We start from the raw sequence: 19,119 nt of genomic DNA on the forward strand, positions 1-19,119 counted from the left end.
TGKAAACACAATGTAGTTGTATTTCCATATTTCCTATTCTTTGTTGCTATGGTCATGTGTACTGCCTTGTGAGGTATAGTGATGGCCATTGAGTGATTTGAGTGATAGATTGTGACATAGGTGAAGAAGATGTTGTTTTCGCTCTCCCTCCTTCATTCCCTCTGGTTCTTCACTCCAACCCAGCATACTGCTAAACCTCAGGTGGACTAAGCCTGGACAGACTAACGCACAGATAGACAAACTCTGTGTCCACCCTCCCCCTACTTAGGGTGTCTATTGCTCGTTCTGATATTTCTTAATTTGGACTTTTGTATTCTGTGTATTACTAGGTACTATTACTGCACTGTAGGAGATAGAAACACAATGTTGCTACATCTGCGATAACATCTGCAAATCTGTGTACGCGACCAATAAACTTTATTTGAATTTGAATACAAATGTTATTACATTAAATAATGAATAAACAACCTATAAATACCACAAGACAGACGAGCAGCCCTCAGGCGGCGTCAGTAAGGCCAGTGTCACGGCGGTGGTATTTACATAGGGAATGGGGGATGTTTTCCCTAGCTGTTTTGTCTCCCAGATTGGCTTGAAAAGAACTGTGTTTTTTGTTTATTCTCACATGAGCACGCACACACATGCACGCTTTCGAGGGAGGGAAAAGATTGAGAAATGAAATATAGGCTGCTGAGATGGAGATAAGAGAAAAATAGTGTGTATTCTATTAGTATACAGAAGCTTAACTGTTGTCTTGGGAGTTTTTTTGTAGCTGTTTATTTAGTTGAAAGGACAACAAATGGTGTGATTGGTTATGTTAATGTCATTAGTTTCATTGGAATGGTTTTGTTTTGATGAGGGCTACAGAGCACATCTATCAAAGCCCCTGTCTGATTTGTTCAGATAATATTCTCTTTGCGTTGTCATGGATACCAAGAGAGGATGATCAACACGTGAATGTTTTGGAATTAGTTAAGTCGGGATTGTGGTAGTCGGGATTGTGGTAGTCGGGATTTTGTGTGCTGGACTGTGTGTAGCATCCAGTATTTTGAGTATGTACAGGTACATCAATCAAAAATTAGAAACAATGTATATGACCCATTGAACACGACCCATGTTTCCATATTTTCGTGGGCAAAGAGTGTGTGACTATCTGCAGTGTTTTCCCCCTATCTGCAGCCCCACACTGCTTTCCCCTAGCAGAAGCCAGCCAGCCTTGCGTCATCTGACTCTGGCCATTGTTTTCCTGTGAAAAGCCCAGCCAAGGGGGATCATGTGTCCCAGGGCCAGAAATAGCCCCCAGCCATGGAATAACCAACTAATGTCATTAGGAGGCTGAACAAACAGGTTATGAAGGCCCAAGGGAGCGAGAGAAAGGGAGCGAGAGAGGGGATGGAGGAAGAGTGAAAATTCAGTGGCCGCCTCCTTAAGGAGTTGACTGAGTTTTAGCATCGTTTAATCAGCCAACAAGTGGCCGCTTTGGAGGAGTGCAGTAACCGCCTCCCCTGGGGAGCGCGAGAGCGTGTTTGTCTAGACTTTRGTCTCTTGTGAAGAGAGAACTTTCACTGCAGCCTTGGAGCACATAATAGGATGGTCTGTCTGGGTTTGTGTGTGGGCAACTGAACATGCACAAGCGTGTGTGTGTTACGTCAATAATAATGACTGCAGGCACTGGCTGCACAGATTGTGTGTTTGTCTTACAGTATCTTCCTCTTTTGGACTTGGCTGGTAGGTTTCACTGTTTGTGTGTGTGCGCGCGCCAATATCTTCCTCTAGTAGGTTTCACTGCCTGGTGWTTGTATAGAGATCCTATAAGGCTTGGCAAGTCACTGAGTGTCTACACATTCTGTTTACTGCAGTATAATTGTGTCTGTGTCCTTTTGGTGTTTAAGCATAGCACATCATTTAAGCATAATGCTTTTGTGTCATTATGCATATTAGTGCTCACATGTACCTGAAACAAGGAGATACGTGTGATTGTGTGTTCATGCGATCCTACCTAACGTGTGCACAATTCACATGCGTTTCTAATTGTATAATTCAAGGCTGCATCTCTACTCTCGTTGTTTGAGCACGAAAACCCCCTTTTCTTTGCAGACGGCAGTCAGTGTAGGCTTTGGTTTGGTCACAACTGGGGCTGTGCCATGACGGGTTAAATGGAGCTTGTGGGTGCATCCCTAATGGGACCTTATTCCCTATATAGTGCACTCGTTTTGACCATTGTCCCTGGTCAAAGGCACTACATAGAGAATAAGGTGCCATTTGGAATACACACTTTTTACAATTTTATTTTAGGAACTCATTTCACACCTAATGACACCCAGCAAAGAAAGGAGGTCACAGAGAAAGGAGGAGAGGTAGCAGAGGGTGATCTCCACTTTATCTCTACAATTATACCAAAGGCTGCCGTCTGTGTCTAGTCACCAAAGCCCACTCCACCTGGAGCTGGGTCAGGGCTGTGGATTATTTTTTCAGATTGCCTTTTGAAGTAGGTGTTTATCATTGAATGTGGTTGTGGTCAGTTTACATCCCGGTACACTATATTAGCTGACTGGTGTTTGGATGTCCTTCAGTCAGATCTAGTTATAATATTTTTAGGATGCCATCTCTCTGAAATTGGCATCCAAACGTGTTAGAACATATTCAAATATCCAAGTTTCAAGTGTTATTGTCACGTGCACCAGTACAGTGAAATTACTTTCTTGCAAGCTCTTTCCCAACAATGCAGTAATGAATATCAGTAGTACTATAAAATCATGTGGAACAAAAACACATGAGAAATATAAATAACAGTAAGTAAGCTACCTAGATACAGGGTCAGTTCAGGTTCAATACCATGTTTACAAATAGCCAATTGATTCCCCCTGAAAATGGTATGCTTGCATCTGTGTTTGTGTCATACTGTGCGTGGGTGTACTTTGTATTTTTGTGTATGTACATGTGCATACCTACTGTATGTGTAATATGGAGAATTGATGGTTCAGCATTCTGTCTCCAGCGATGTTTCAGCATGGTCTCCAGCGCTTCCTTACAGCAGCCCAAGACTTCACTGAAGTAGGGTAGCTATGGCAACTCTGAGCCGCACTCTGCAAGGAAAGTTTTTTTTATAGTTTATTTGAAGTTTAAAAATAGGGCGCAATTAACATGGGTTTTTGTGCCGCTCAGAAATAGCTGGGTTGTTCTTCATTCATGGATGCATTTATTTGGAGGATGTTTGTGTGCTACACACAGTAAATATAACTCCAAGAAAGCTACAATGGAGTGGAGAGTGTTAAACGGCCATTTAGAATGTCCTCCTATCTTGAACATTCATACAGATGTACCTTCTACTAGCAGGTACAGTGCACAGAGGGTCTGGAGCCTGCTACTGGGAGRTGGAGTGGGGAAGGGCTTATATACTGTAGCAGTCTCTTATGAAGGGCTCAGCAGGAAAGACGGTGATGAGAGTTTGTTTGGACAATGCGCAATCCTGGTCTTTAAGCTGCACTGACTCTAGTTGCTCTTTCTACCACAATGATACAAACTAGAGGTCTATCTGAGACCCGACCCGGGTCCTGAGCGGGTCCGGGTCCAAAATACAAACTTTCCCCTCTTGGTCGGGTCCACATTTACGTAAGTATTCAGAGCCTTTACTCCGTACTTTGCTGAAGCACCGTTGGCAGCGATTACAGCCTTGAGTCTTCTTGGTTATGATGCTACAAGCTTGGCACACCTGTATCTGGGGAGTTTCTCCCATTCTTCTCTGCAGATCCTCAACCTGTCAGGTTGGATGGGGAGCGTCTCTGCACCGCTATTTTCAGGTCTCTTCAGAGATGTTTAAGTCTGGCCTCTGGCAGGGTCATTGTCCTGTTGTAAGGTGAACATTTGCCCTAGTCTGAGGTCCTGAGTGCTCTGGAGCAGGTTTTCATCAAAGATCTCTCTGTACTTCGCTCCGTTTATCTTTGCCTCGATCCTGACTAGTCTCCCAGTCCCTGCCGCTGAAAAACATCCCCACAGCGTGATGCTCTCTCCAACGTGCTTCACCGTAGGGATGATGCCAGGTTTCCTCCAGACGTGACGCTTGGCATTCAGGCCAAAGAGTTCAATCTTGGTTTCATCTGACCAGAGAATGTTGTTTCTGATGGTCTGAGAGTTCTTTAGGTGCCTTTTGGCAAACTCCAAGCAGGCTGTCATGTGCCTTTTATTGAGGAGTGGCTTCCGTCTGGCCACTCTACCATAAAGGCTTGAATGGTGGAGTGCTCCAGACACGGTTGTCTTTCCGGAAGGTTCTCCAATCTCCACAGAGGAACTCTGGAGCTCTGTCAGAGTGAACATGGTTTTTGCTCTGACATGCACTGTCAACTGTGGGACATTATATAGACAGATCCCACATTTGACAGATCATGTCCAATCAATTGAATTTACCACAGGACAGGTGGACTCAAGTTGTAGAAACATCTCAAGGACGATCAATGGAAACAGGATGCACCTGAGCTCAATTTTGAGTCTCATAGCTAAGGGTCTAAATACTTATGTAAATAAGGTGTGTTTTTTATTTTTTAAACCTGTTTTTGTCTTTGTCATTATGGGGTAYTGTGTGTGGATTGACTCTAGTTTTAGAATAAGGCTGTAACGTAACAAAATGCTGAAAAAGTCAAGGGGTCTGAATAATTTTCGAATGCACTGTATGTCCTTGAACCGATTTATTTTAAAATCACACAGAAGAAGTTTCTAAGGGATAATTGAGATGCGAATGGCAGCCTGCAGTACCCCGGTCAGCCTTCATCTAGAGTTATTCAATGAGAGGGGGCAGCACTTAGTTGGCCGGACTTCCTGGAGAAGCTCAAACTGCGCATGTTATGTCCCCATTGGTCACCATCTTTACCAACTTCTTCATTGCACTATTTAGTCTTGACATAGGAATGAATGGTCAGTCATTGACTTGGACCACAAGGCAGGAGCTCCTTCGAAAGGTTGCTTGATCAAATCCCTGTCGTTCTGACCCTGAGCAAGGCAGTTAACCCACTGTTCCCTGGGTGCCGATGACGTGGATGTCGATTAAGGCAGCCCCCCACACCTCTCTGATTCAGAGTTAACTGGGTTAAATGCGGAAGACACATTTCAGTTGAAGGCATTCAGTTGTACAACTGACTAGGCATCCCCACTTCCCTTTCCTTCTACAGCGTCTCTGACACAATGACCCTCCTGTACGGAGTCCAGACCACATTCGTTCAGGTCCTCTTTGCTGCTGTTGGATTTTAACGTGGCCTATTAGATTTTTCTAAGATACTGACATTGACACGTATATGAATATTCATGTGTTTTTCAGACKCTTCAAATAATTGTTGAAAATATTTTCTTTGTTTATTAAACGCTATTATGGCTTTTCTTACTGTCGGTAAATAATTGTGTGCTTTTGAAAATAATTTTGCCCATGTCTGTCTGATTTTAGGATTTTTCACGTGTTAGTGCTGTAATAATAAAAAAACAAGGCCTACTTCAGCACAGCAGTCTCCCTCTGACTTTCTTGTCGAACATGCTTTGAAACCTTCACTGTGTGTGTCTGTACTGGAGGTAGTGTTGTCACGATATCATCATTTTGACTTCGATACCATCATGATACTTGATACCAAAATGATACCGCAAAAAAAAAAGTATTTGTTTAGTGGCAGAATGGCACTTGATCCAGACAGATGAACTTAGCTACTGCTCTGTTTAAAAGAAAATGACAATTTTTGAAGACAGCGATGTATACAGATGACAATCCATTTAGGACTTATTTTATTGGCAACTGCTAGGATTACATTTTATTTTACTGATCAACGAAATTTGCATTGAAGAAGCAATCTCTTATTTTAGAAAAGTGTGCGCTGTCTCTTAAAAAATGTAATGATGTCATTCTTGTGGCYGAATGTGGCTGTGGAATCAGACTTTGTGGCTACGGAGAAAGGGACACAACCCATGTCCTCTGGTATAAACACAACTCTAGAAATGTCAGGTGCCTGGGGGGGTGCACTTTATCTGGTGCCCTGTAACCTTCAGTCTGGCCACATTCCTAACCTGCTCCAGCACCATGCATCACTCGGAGGAGTCGGCGCCAAGTGCACTCCACTTGGAATGGGCCTGCAGTTTCGAATGAATTCGAATGCATTGCCTCTCATTGGCCATCATCAATGTCAACACGGAGACAGATGAGTTTGCAATCTGTCAAGGCGACCAGATGTTGTCCCACCCGAGGGACATCACCCAAAATTCCTGGCCACGACAATAGGACAAATGTCACTGATTTTTAAAAACGGAATGCTATTGTCTGAATATCAGCAGAATATATTACGGTGGCCTGGGGGAGAAATTAAACATGGAGATCCAGGTGTGCCAAGAGGGATGTCACGTGTTGCCATCTGGTTTGTCACTTAAGTCACAACATCTCTTTAGCCACTGCCCAGAGTACCAAGAAGTAAAGAATGCAAACCCTCTCTCTCTCAATGCTAAAAATGACTGTTCAAGACGGTTACTTGTGAGGTCTGTAGATGCACTGTGTTTTCTCCCCACGACACACTTAACAGGCCTTCAGCGCGATCACACACAGCGCCACACATGCATAATTCATGAACAAGATTAATCTGTCTCTACTCTGGCAAGGCTTTAAAGGCACCCCACCTTTCCTTCCCACTCTCCCCTATGTCCCCTTCTCTCACCCACTTCCATCTCTCCCTCTCAGCGTTTATTTGCTTGGTCCTCTAAGGTTGGACTGTGTGATCATGCTAATGCAACTGTTTGTCAATTTTAATTATGGGCTGCTTTGAGTGTTAGATTTTACCCAGGGAAGAAATAGGCCCAGTAATATTCTTTCTGTCAGTCACCTGGCTCTACTCTTCTCTCGGTCTCTCTCTCTCTCTCTCTATAAACAGTGGGAGCCTCGCTCCAGGTCTCCTCCACAGATGTTTGGCCAGAGGTAAGAGCTAGGGTTGGGCGGTATCTCATCCCAAGATTTACGGTATTACCGGCTTAGTACACAAGTGGGCCCTAAAAGTGCAAAAAAGCACATTGGGCGTCTATTACCAGAATGCTAACAAACTTAGCACAAATACTAGAGAATTTCCATAGAAGCTGCTAGCAAATTGTGATAATGAGCACAAACAAAAATTAACTAATTGCAAAGACAAGCAATCCAGCTCATTAAGTTATACATTACCAGTCAAACGTTTGGACACCTTATTCCAGGGTTTTTATTTTATTTGTACTATTTTCTACATTGTAGAATAATAGTGAAGACATCAAAACTATGAAATAACACATTTGGAATCATGTAGTCATCAAAAAAGTGTCAAACAAATCAGAATATATTTGATATTTTTTATTCTTCATAGTAACCACACTTTGCCTTGACAGCTTTGCACACTCTTGGCATTCTCTCAACCAGCTTCATGAGGTAGTCACCTGGAATAAATTTCAATTAACAGGTGTGCCTTGTTAATTTGTGGAATTTATTTCCTTAATGCGTTTGAGCCAATAAGTTGTGTTGTGACAAGGTAGGGGTGGTATACAGAAGATAGCCCTATTTGATAAAATACCAACAGCTCCAATAAGCAAAGAGAAACGACAGTCCATCGTTACTTTAAGACATGAAGGTCAGTCAATCCGGAACATTTCAAGAACTTCGAAAGTTTCTTCAAGTACAGTCGCAAAAACCATCAAGCGCTATGAAGAAACTGGCTCTCATGAGGACCGCCACAGGAAAGGAAGACCCTGAGTTAACTCTGCTGCAGAGGATAAATTCATTAGAGCACCTCAGATTGCAGCCCAAATAAATGCTTCACAGAGTTCAAGTAACGGATACATCTCAGCATCAACTGTTCAGAAGAGACTGTGTGAATCAGGCCTTCATGGTAGAATTGCTTCAAAGAAACCACTACTAAAGGACACCAATAAGAAGAGGAGACTGGCTTGGTCCAAGAAACACGATCAATGGACATTAGAAATGTGTCCTTAGGTCGGATGAGTCCAAGTTTTGAGATTTTTGGATCCAACCGCTGTGTCTTTGTGAGACGCGGAGTAGGTGAACGGATGATCTCTGCATGTGTGGTTCACACCGTGAAGCATGGAGGAGGAGGTGTGATGGTGTGGGGTGCTTTGCTGGTGACACTGTCTGTGATTTATTTAGAATTCAAGGCAAACTTAACCCTTATGGCAACCACAGCACTCTGCAGCGATACGCCATCCCATCTGGTTTGCACTTAGTCCCAGTATCATTTGTTTTTCAACAGGACAGTGACCCAACACACCTCCAGGCTGTGTAAGGGCTATTTGACCAAATAGAGTGATGGAGTGCTGCATCAGATGACCTGGCATCCACAATCACCCAACCTCAACCCAATTCAGATGGTTTGGGATGAGTTGGAAAAGCAGCTAACAAGTCCTCAGCATGTGTGAGAACTCTTTCAAGACTGTTGGAACAGCATTCCTCATGAAGCTGGTTGAGAGAATGCCAAGAGTGTGCAAAGCTGTCATCAAGGCAAAGGGTGGCTACTTTGAAGAATCTCAAATATAAAATATATTTTGATATTTATAACACTTTTGGTTACTACATGATTCCATATGTGTTATTTCAAAGTTTTGATGTCTTCAGTATTATTCTACAATGTAGGAAATAGTCAAAATAAAGACCCTTGAATGAGTATGTATGTCCAAACTTTTGACTGGTACTGTACATTTGGTTGAATTCAATGTTAAATATATTTTTAAAAATTGGGTTAAGTTTGGTGGAAAAAAAACAATTCCCTTGCGTTGATGGCTTTTTGCAAATCCAATCCGTTTTTCTGGTTCATTCAACGTCATCACATTTAATGTTTTTGTTTAAATGACGTGGAATGTTTTTGCCCAGTGTGATATCAGCATTGCCAGCTTTTATAGTGGGGAAAGAAAATGGGACACCTTTGTTTCACACCTTTTTTTGAGAGACAACCCCTAAAGGGACAGTTGATGAACTGAGGGGACTGGAGTAAATAAGCGAGAATGGGAGAACATAGACACTTGATATTAACGTTTTAACTCCTGGCTGTGCCACTCATTGTGATGGTAATGCATTTGACTGTACCTCATGACTTCCATGGCTGTTTCCAATCCAACCACTCCTTTCAGATTCTGACCCAGGAGAACTTTCCCTGGAGGCGTGCCAAGGTTTAGTCCCCAGACAGAGATGCTCTCTGACACACCATGCTGCCTGTTCATCTGAGGCACTGCTCTCCAGCGTGGTGCACTACACTGCCTTTGCTCGTTCTCAATCGGGGGGGGGGGGGTTGTGATGAGCACTTTGGCATCCCCCTGCGATCTGGGTCATGCCGCAGCAGGGTGGTCTGCTGGTGACAGGGCTGTTCCACTCAGCTGGGTGTGAGGATGGGTGAAGACATGCCCATCTGTCTGCCTCAGTCATACTCTCGTCCTCGACCAGGCTACAAGAGATCCCGGCAATGTTCTATTCGATACAACAGYACTGAGAACTTTCTGAAAAGTTCTAGAAGCATGCTTTGTGTGTTAAGTGGAACATATGTTGGGCGGGGGACACCTAACTGCACCCATCAGCAGTGTGTCAGGCCATTTCGTTCCAAAGCGTTCACAAATAGGCAGGACAAGTTAGTCACACTTGCTCATTGCAACATGTCTGATAACTGGATGCACATATTTCTTAATACCCAGCTGGCTACCCAGGAACTTTTGGATCAACTTTTGCTGTATCTAATGTGCAGTGCACCCACGTCAGCCCAGAGTAGGGGGATCTGTCTCCATAAGCACAATGCAGCTAGCTGTCTGGCTTACTGTGGCTATCTCTGAGTCTCTCGACAGGATGCTAGCATCACTTGTCAGCCGGGATCTCTCTCCACACGGATTGGACTGGCTGTCAGGTTGGGCTTAATGGGCTCTGACTGCTTCTTCTCCTGTCTGCGTCAGAGTCCACACGCAGCCCCAGCTCTGAGGTTTAGAGAAGCATCACTGCACCCCAGCAGGAGCGTCTGAAATCCTCATTACATAAACCTTGTTTAAGGGTCTGCTCGACCAAGGCTTTGATGGTCCCGTGTGGCCAGATGTAAGCATGTTCATGGTCAAGTAAATAATCCCCTATTTACTCTGAGTACCTATTCAACATTTTGACAACAGCCGTTGGACCTTTTTGTTTGATACCAGCACGAGAACACCTGATTCACCACGTCAACCAATCATCAAGCCTTTGCTGAGCGGAAACACACGTGCTGGAATAGAACAATCGTGCAATAACTGCAACAGTTTTCCAGAGATGGATTGGGCAACACTGCTTTAGACCAGACGATAGCATAGCAACACAGATCCACAACCAGCCTGTGTGGAACCTTCCAGCAGGGCTTTAAGTGATCCACTGGTGTGCCGCAGAGGTGAGCCCACCTCAGATCARTGGGCTTGAAGGTCATCGGTTTTGTCTTTTTCTTCTGTCAGGGTCAAGCAGTAGCTTGTTGACTGGGCCTTGGCCAACGCAAACAGCTGGGCTCGATCCGTCAACCCGTAYAGAAAACTCCAAGTCAGACTAGCTTCGAATTAGCCTTAGTAATTACGCCAGTAAAATGAATGACAGTGAGAGGACAGACGGCATCGCATATTGACCCCCCCCCCCCCCCCCCCCCCCCCCCCCCCGCTCTGATTCTTCTTCGCTTGTTTGCCTGAGGCAGGCTTCTTTCACAGATGTTTGTGACTAAATGACCATTTGGATTCCCCCTGCTCCCTCTGCTTATTTATGGAGCCTATTTGTCAGGAACCATGGGCTTTACGACACCGCGCCACATATGAGATCCATTTTCTTACACACAGAAAGAGAGAGAAGGACAAATGGAGTAAAAGAGAGATGGCTAGACAGTGGGGCAGAGCAAGATCCGATCCATTGCACTGTTAACTAGTGACTGTGCCTGGATTGCAGCTTAGATGACTGGTCTTTCCAGACACACAACACACAACTCAGCCCTCCTCGGGGCAGCATTTGACTCATATTTATTTAATGCAGTGTAATGGTGTTTGAGTTGAGTATAATTTCCAGCCTTTATCTCGTGTATAACACCTTTTTCAAACACTATTAGTATCAGCATCTCCAGTTACTGGTGCTGACCTCAGTATACCCGGCTGTGTAGTACCCAATTCACCGGTGTATCTTGCCCGAGGTGTGAGAGGCATTCGAGGTTTGCACCTGAGTGACTTAGTTACCACCAGCTCTGGTTGCAGTGTGAGCTTGTTAGGGAATGAGGCGATGGGTGTGGAAGTGTTAGCTTGACTTGGCAAAATCAGCACTTTATTTTGGGGTGCTAAATGGGTTACCTGCCTGTGTTGCTCGCGGGGAAGTGTAATGCCTTGTTTCCCAACAGGTCCACAAGCTGCAATTAGAATCTCTCTCTCCTTTTTGTTTCTCTTTCTGGTTTTCTTTCCCTGTTTTCACCCCCCCCCCACACACACACACCCTCCCTTTTTTTCTCCAGACAGTTACTCCAAAGAGAGCCGGGCGACTAGCAAGACTGCATTACATACAGACACACACACTACACTCTGACCTTATCCTGCTTCAGTTGTTTTGTTGAATCCTTGCATATGTATTATATTATGAATCATAACATGCTGTGGTTCATGGGGATTCTGACCTGGTGGGACAATGTTTCTGTGACATGTTATAATGAGGGAGTGGAAAGGTGTGTGTGTGTGGAGAGAAAGAGATTCTTGAATGGTTTCTTTATGATACGATTGTATTGGTGAGGATGGTCTTTGAGACCCTGGTAAATCTAGATCACCCCATGCCCACATAATGTTCCTACAGTCACCATCCAGTACAGTAGTACATCATGCTTAATGATGGTAGTGGGTCTGGAGTAGGGTTGTGGCGGTCACCAAATTTGGTCAGCCTGTGATTATCAAGCAAATAACTGTCAGTCTCACGGTAATTGACTGTTAATTAACAAACACATGTAGCATCTCCTGTCTTCCACACAAGCCACCGGTGCAGACCTTTTGGAACACCTACATTTTAAAACGTCTAAATCCATGTAATATAGCATACACCTTCACAATAAATCCATTATTTATTTTAGATAGGTCTAAAGAAGCATGATATGATTTTTTTTTTGTCTATTTCAGAAGAACAGAATAGCATATGTCGCCAAACCCACTGGATACAGGTTATCTACAAGTCTCTGCTAGGTAAAGCCCTGCCTTATCTCAGCTCACTGGTCACCATAGCAGCACCCACTCGTAGCACGTGCTCCAGCAGGTATATCTCACTGGTCACCCCCAAAGCCAATTCCTCCTTTGGTCGTCTTTCCTTCCAGTTCTCTGCTGCCAATGACTGGAACGAACTGCAATAATCTCTGAAGCTGGAGACTCATATCTCCCTCACTAGCTTTAAGCACCAGGTGTCAGAGCAGCTCACAGATCACTGCACCTGTACATAGCCCATCTGTAAACAGCCCATCTATCTACCTACCTCATCCCCATACTGTATTTATTTATTTATCTTCCTCCTTTGCACCCCAGTATCTCTACTTGCACATTCATCTTCTGCACATCTACCATTCCAGTGTTTAATTGCTATATTGTAATTACTTTGCCACCATGGCCTATTTATTGCCTTAACTCCCTTATCTTACCTCATTTGCACTCACTGTATATAGACTTTTTGTTTTCTTTGTTCTACTTTATTATTGACTGTATGTTTTGTTTATTCCATGTGTAACTCTGTGTTGTTGTATGTGTCAAATTGCTATGCTTTATCTTGGCCAGGTCGCAGTTGCAAATGAGAACTTGTTGTCAACTAGCCTAACTGGTTAAATAAAGGTGAAAAAAAAAATATATATATATATAGGAAGAACTGTCCACAATTAATTTGTCAGCCAACAAGATGAGTAGGCCTAACGAACAGCAAAAGCACTAGCCTATGTTAATCTAGCAATGTGCACATAAGCTATAAGCACAAATATTCAATTAGTGGAAAACACCATTATCAAAAGTTACCGCAAATGCAATTATGCATGTAATGCTTTTATTATAAATGTGTGTTTTTAATGGTGAAAATGATCTTCCCCAAACTTGAAACTCCCACGCTGCTTATGTATGCCAGTTAGGCTCTACACCCCTTGTAAAGCAAATTAATGTGATTAATTTTAAGAAGTTATTTGGCCACTTCAGTTGTGATACAAACCTTATTAAAACATATAGGCCTATCGGCTAGTCTACATGAGGTGTGTGACTATGATTCGAAGAAGTCACAAGAAAAGGCATTGTTTCTTATGCTGGGCATCATTCACAAGTGATAATATACAGTTGAAGTTGGAAGTTTACATACACCTTAGCCAAATACATTTAAACTCCGTTTTTCACAATTCCTGACATTTAATCCTAATTCCCTGTCTTAGGTCAGTTAGGATCACCACTTTATTTTAATAATGTGAAATGTCAGAATAATAGTATCGAGAATTATTTATTTCAGCTTTTATTTCTCTTATCACATTCCCAGTGGGTCAGAAGTTTACATACACTCAATTAGTATTTGGTTGCATCAAGTAAAAGGCTAATATTGTCACCCATCAGACTATTCTTGATTTAATCTTGTCTTTACGTATAATAAATAAAATGTGTGATTTGTTTTTGATTTAGAATAAACCATTATTGTGCACCTGGCAACGGGAAAAAATAATTGGAGGACACTTTTTGCGTGGTTCATTTCATGCCAGCCAGGTAGACTATTGTCCTGTTGTAAATATAAGTAATGTGCTTAATATTAGGAAAGTAGAGAAATAAATATAGTAGGCCTAACCTATAGTAAGCTGATGGGATCCTCCTCTTTTTAGTAGAGCCCATCACTTTTTCTTGCGCTATTGCATAGCCTATAGAAATGTGTTTTCATTAGATTTTCGATTACATTTGTATTGATATCAGAGTGATTAGAGGGACAATAGAGGGCGGAGTACCAGAGTCATGAAGGCAGTCAAATTCATGTGACCGTTTTGTCACGGTGATTAGGCTTCTCCAAGCTCAGATGCTGCTGATGGTCATTAGTAGCCTACCAAACTTGCTAACTGCCGTGACCGCTGGTGTGGCGGTAATACGGTCACCGCAACAGCCCTAGTCTGTAGCGCCACACAAGAAAAATAGCCCCCTCTTTTGAAATGATAAAGAATACACACGCATGCCCACATTTCACATATACGGTGGGTTCCGAAATTGACACCCTTGCTAAAGATGAGCAATAATTACTGTATAAAATAAAACATTCAAATACTGAGCTGTATTGTATGCTCAATAAAATGGGGAAATTATTTGTCCCATATATCTGTCCCATATTACTTCTACAGTAATGTGGATGCTACCATTATTGCACATAATCCTGAATGAATCGTGAATAGGGATGAGTGAGAAGGTAAGTGTCAAATATCATACCCCCCAAGACATGCTAACCTCCCCTGTTATTTGTAATGTCTTGGGTTATTACCTTTTAACCCACTGTAATTTTCTCACTCATCATTATTCAGGATTATCTGTATTCATGGTAGTATCCACATTCATGTAGATTGTGTTTAGAAACATTCTTATTTATAATATAAGTGACTCCCAAAAATACAATACATTATTTAACATTCATTTTTATTCGGCACAAAATAATCTGAAACGCAACCAAAACGAACTGCAAATGCGTCCAGCAAGTTTGTATAGTTACAAGCTTGATGGTAGTCATTGCGTGCTAGGAATATGGGACCAAATACAAATCATTTATCTATTTATAATCATCTTTATGGGTGTCAATTTTTACCCCTATCTTTTTGAGAGAAAAAAATATTACTTGTTAAACAAAATCTTTCTTTGAGCAATTGTATTAGTGTAGAATAATATAATTCCCCACATTTTATTGAGCGTACAATACAGCTCATTATTTAAATGGGTTTATTTTATGCAGTCATTATTGCTCATCTTTATCAAGGGTGGCAATAATGTCGACTCCACTGTACATACGCAGACAAACACACATTGCCAATGTCATTGACCAATGCGCACACACACACTCAAATCGTTGCTCATACCTTCTGCCTTCTCTCCCTTTCATCTCTGTTCCTTTCTTTGAGAGCAGTGTGACAGCAAGCCAGTGGCACGGACAGAGACGCCAAGGACATTGTATCAGAGAACTGGCTCATCTGAAGAAGTAGAGAGGAGACTTAACCTTATTTACTGGCTTTAGGTGACTAATGGCGTCTTAAATTAGTAGTGACGTGCCGTTAATTTAATCAAACTGTTTACAACTGGCCCTGTCAACGAGATTCCTCCAGACCCAGATTGATGTTGCCATGGTACTGCGCTTTGTTTAATTATTAGACTGGTTAGAGTGGTGTGGAAGGGGGGATTGTTCAGAGAGTATGTGTGTACATGTTCATGCTGGTATCTATGGTATTGTTATACTCTTCATATTCTCAAGAAATGCCAATACACATTGCACTAAGAAACATCCATGGCTTTTGCTCTTGTAATGGACGAATATAAAACGGTTAGTTCCAACCCACCCATAATGCGTTGTGTGTCATACCACCTCCTCGTTTCCAATCTCGTTAAGCATTACAGGTTGTCATGTGCCAAGCTGGCAGCAGCAGCCACAGTCAAACCCTTCAATGGTCTGTTTGCTGCCTTAAATGAATCCGTTGCTCCCTAAGCTGTTCTTAGGCTACTAGCTACGCACATCCAATTAGTATTAGCTGGACAGAATCATAACAAAACAAGGCCTATGTCATAGTAGTGTGTTCTAACCCAGTCCTCTATGAGACGGACACTGCTGTGGCACATATCTGTTATTTCAGTATGATATTTGAGCAACACTTTACTTAAAACCTGACGGTACTGTATAATGCTTTATAAACATGTATGAGCTGTTATATAATGTTTTAGAATACTGCTTTATACGGCAGTATAAAGCCCCCCACCTTTCCCCTTAGTGCAGCTTCAATTCATCAGGGCATGGACTACAACATGTCGAATGCGTTCCACAGGGATGCTGGCCCATGTTGACTCCAATGCTTCCCAAAGTTGTGTCAAGTTGTCTGGATATCTTTTGGGTGGGGGACCATTCTTGATACACACTGGAAACTGTTGAGCTTGAAAAAGCCAGCAGCGTTGCAGTTCTTGACACAAACTGGTGCGCCTGGCTCCTACTACCATTTACCCTCTGAATGGCATATATACACGATCCATGTCTCAAGACGTAAAAATCCTTCTTCAACCTGTCTCCTCCCCTTCATCTACACTGATTGAAGTGGATTTAACAAGTGACATCAATAAGGGATCATAGCTTTCACCTGAATTCACCTAGTCAGTCTGTCACGGAAATAGCAGGTGTTCTTAATGTTTTGTACACTCAGTATATATCTATTTATCTCTCCATTTTTTTTGCTCTCTGTCTCTCATTCTCCCCCCTTTATTCGGCTGTAGACCTGTGGTCAAGGTCAACTTTTACCTAATGTGAGTTGAATGGCATGTTAGCCTGTGTGTTGATGCTCATGCCAGGCAGTGACCACCCCTGGCTTACTTCAGTCCTATCTGACCATGAAGAGGGTTGCAGAGCGGGGTGAGACTGTGCCCCACTGCTGACAACAGTTTGACCCTTGACGACCCCCCCCCCCCCAAATAGCATCATATAGCCTATATAGTGTTATACTTCTGACTAAAGCCCAACGTAGGTCTGAAATATGATTTTCCCACTGGTGGAAGGCATCATTGAATGCTATCTTATCAGAATTGGAGAAAGGCATTCTTTACCGCGTCCTGAAAAAGACGGTGTTCGGCTTTGATTGAATAGAACCCCCAATTTCTCACTTCTAACGCAGAATGTAGAGGCAGATCAAACAAGCCCACATAAAGAGCAGCTTTCAGTTGTAGAGCGAATGAGAGAAAGCAGCAAAATAAGTCAGCAGTGCTTCTCTCCACTTCACTTTAACTCCATTGCACACAATTAACCCCATTGTACACAATTAACCCCATTGTACACAATTAACCCCGTTGTACACAATTGAGTGTCATCTACTTTGGTGCATTTTGTTTTGACTCGTGCGCCTCTCAAACTCGCAAAGCCTGGCAGTTCCTCTTCTGTGATACACGTGAACTAGAAAGAGACCAAATGAGAATGACAGTGTATTTTCACTTTCTATCACGCACACTGTCACTCTCACTCATTCTCTAACACACACACACACACATAAACACACACGCGCGCACGCACGCACGCACACACACACACCAGTCAGAGCCGTCAGGGTGCCGGGGCCTGTTTTATCTGCAGCTCACAGTTGTTAGTGTGAGAATGCCAGGCTGCCAGTCATCCTGGAGGAAGTGCTGCGCTGCAGATTAGAAAGCCCAGGCAGCAGCTGAGTGGAATGGGACATCACCAGGCGCTCACACAGAATATGCTCTGAAAACCAGAAAATATCATTCTCTTTCTCCTTCTGGGCTTTGTCTGTTTCTCACTCTCTCTCTCTCGGTCTCTCTCTAGTCTACTGACTTAAACATGTTGGGTGGCGTTGTTCCTCTGAATATGTTTCCTTGTGCATACTATAGCTATTTGAATAATGCAAGGATGTTTAGTGAAGTTGTATGGTGTATTGATAAAATGTCCAATTATACATTTCTTTCTGACTATAGGTCGTGTTGCTTGTAGCTATTGAAAGACTGGAATAGCTATTTAGAGTCTGTTGGAAATGATCTTGTTCATACGTGCCTCTATGTACACAGTATAGTGGTGTGTTCACACAGAATCACATTTCATATTTATAGTTGCATTTGTATGTAGAGTAAAACAGTCACATATGTCTTACACAGCCCTTGTTTTGTGTTGCAGAACTCGGCTCAGGACGGAGTGATCACCAGAGACATCCACCGGACCTTCCCTGCTCACGACTACTTCAAAGACACGGACGGAGACGGACAGGACTCCCTCTACAAGATCTGTAAGGTACGGATGGATGACACACTGGCGATTGACGTTTATGAAAGCATGTACACTCCCAACCTATTTATTTGGACAGTGAAGCTAAAACGTTTAATTTGGCTCTATACTCCAGCATTTTGGATTTGAGATCAAATGTTTTTAATTTGTATGTATGAAAAAAGCCTCAAATAAAAGGTGACATTCTGTACTGTTGCCTCATATGAAACATTTGATCTCAACCCCAAAATGCTTGAGTATAGATCAAAGTTAAATAGTTTTAGCTTCGGTGTCCAAAGTAATGCGTAGAGGAGTGTAGCTGTCAGAATTAATTTGTGTTTCTGTATCACTAAAACTATTGTTAGATGACTTGCGATAGCAGCTAAAAGCTTACCTTGTATGATGACCCGATACGTACTGAAGACATAGATGCACAGAAAAGTACTCTGAACAGAAACATACAAGCTAACACAAACCACACAATACTCCACACACCAAGTTGCCATAGTAACATGTTAGTATGCACACAATACAATAGCTAACTATGTATCTTGCTCAAAACCAACACATAAGCTTATAGTTTTAAAACATGTAACTCAAATGGAATATAGATAAGGTATGAATCCAGAATGATGTTTCATTTTCTTTCATCTGGTAATTCAGAGAACACAGAAGGATGCTGTGGTGAAACAACGGATTGAAAGGCACACACACACACACACACACACACACACACACACACACACACACACACACACACAAAGTGTCTTAACTTACCAACTATGTCAGTTTAGCACCAGGCTTTCATTTGTATGCAAATACATGTAGATTGATTGTTGATTCGGTTGGTTATTTCCTGAAGAGACATGTACTTTTAGCTCCTATTCTATTCCTACAATGCTTTTTGTCCAGGTAAGTTCAAAGGACATGCATTGTCCTTGTGAAGGAATTGGGTCAGGACCACCATTAAAAAAAAAAAAAACGTCCAGCGAAACATCCCCCTGTACCTAATAATAATTTGAATAATTACAATCTAAAAGACAAAAACTGATCCCAGATCAGAACTCCTACTCTGAGACTGAATACGGKCCCAGAAGAGGAGGAAACGGTAATATAATATAAATCTTATTTACTTTTAGCAGGCGCTTTTATCCAAAGTCATGCGTGCATCCATTTSATGT

The 19,119-nt window shown here is 42.5% G+C and overlaps 1 protein-coding gene across 1 annotated transcript in view; it reads left to right on the forward strand.

The window, feature by feature from the left end:
* Positions 1–19,119, forward strand: part of LOC111952600 (rab GTPase-activating protein 1-like) — a 159,056-nt gene that overhangs the window by 59,348 nt on the left and 80,589 nt on the right. The window contains 1 exon segment of the mRNA XM_070435100.1: positions 17,852–17,965. Within this exon segment, the coding sequence (XP_070291201.1) occupies positions 17,852–17,965 (114 nt within the window).

This window comes from Salvelinus sp. IW2-2015, linkage group LG26 (genome assembly GCF_002910315.2).
Source record: "Salvelinus sp. IW2-2015 linkage group LG26, ASM291031v2, whole genome shotgun sequence".
In the NCBI taxonomy this organism is placed as follows: Eukaryota; Metazoa; Chordata; class Actinopteri; order Salmoniformes; family Salmonidae; genus Salvelinus; species Salvelinus sp. IW2-2015.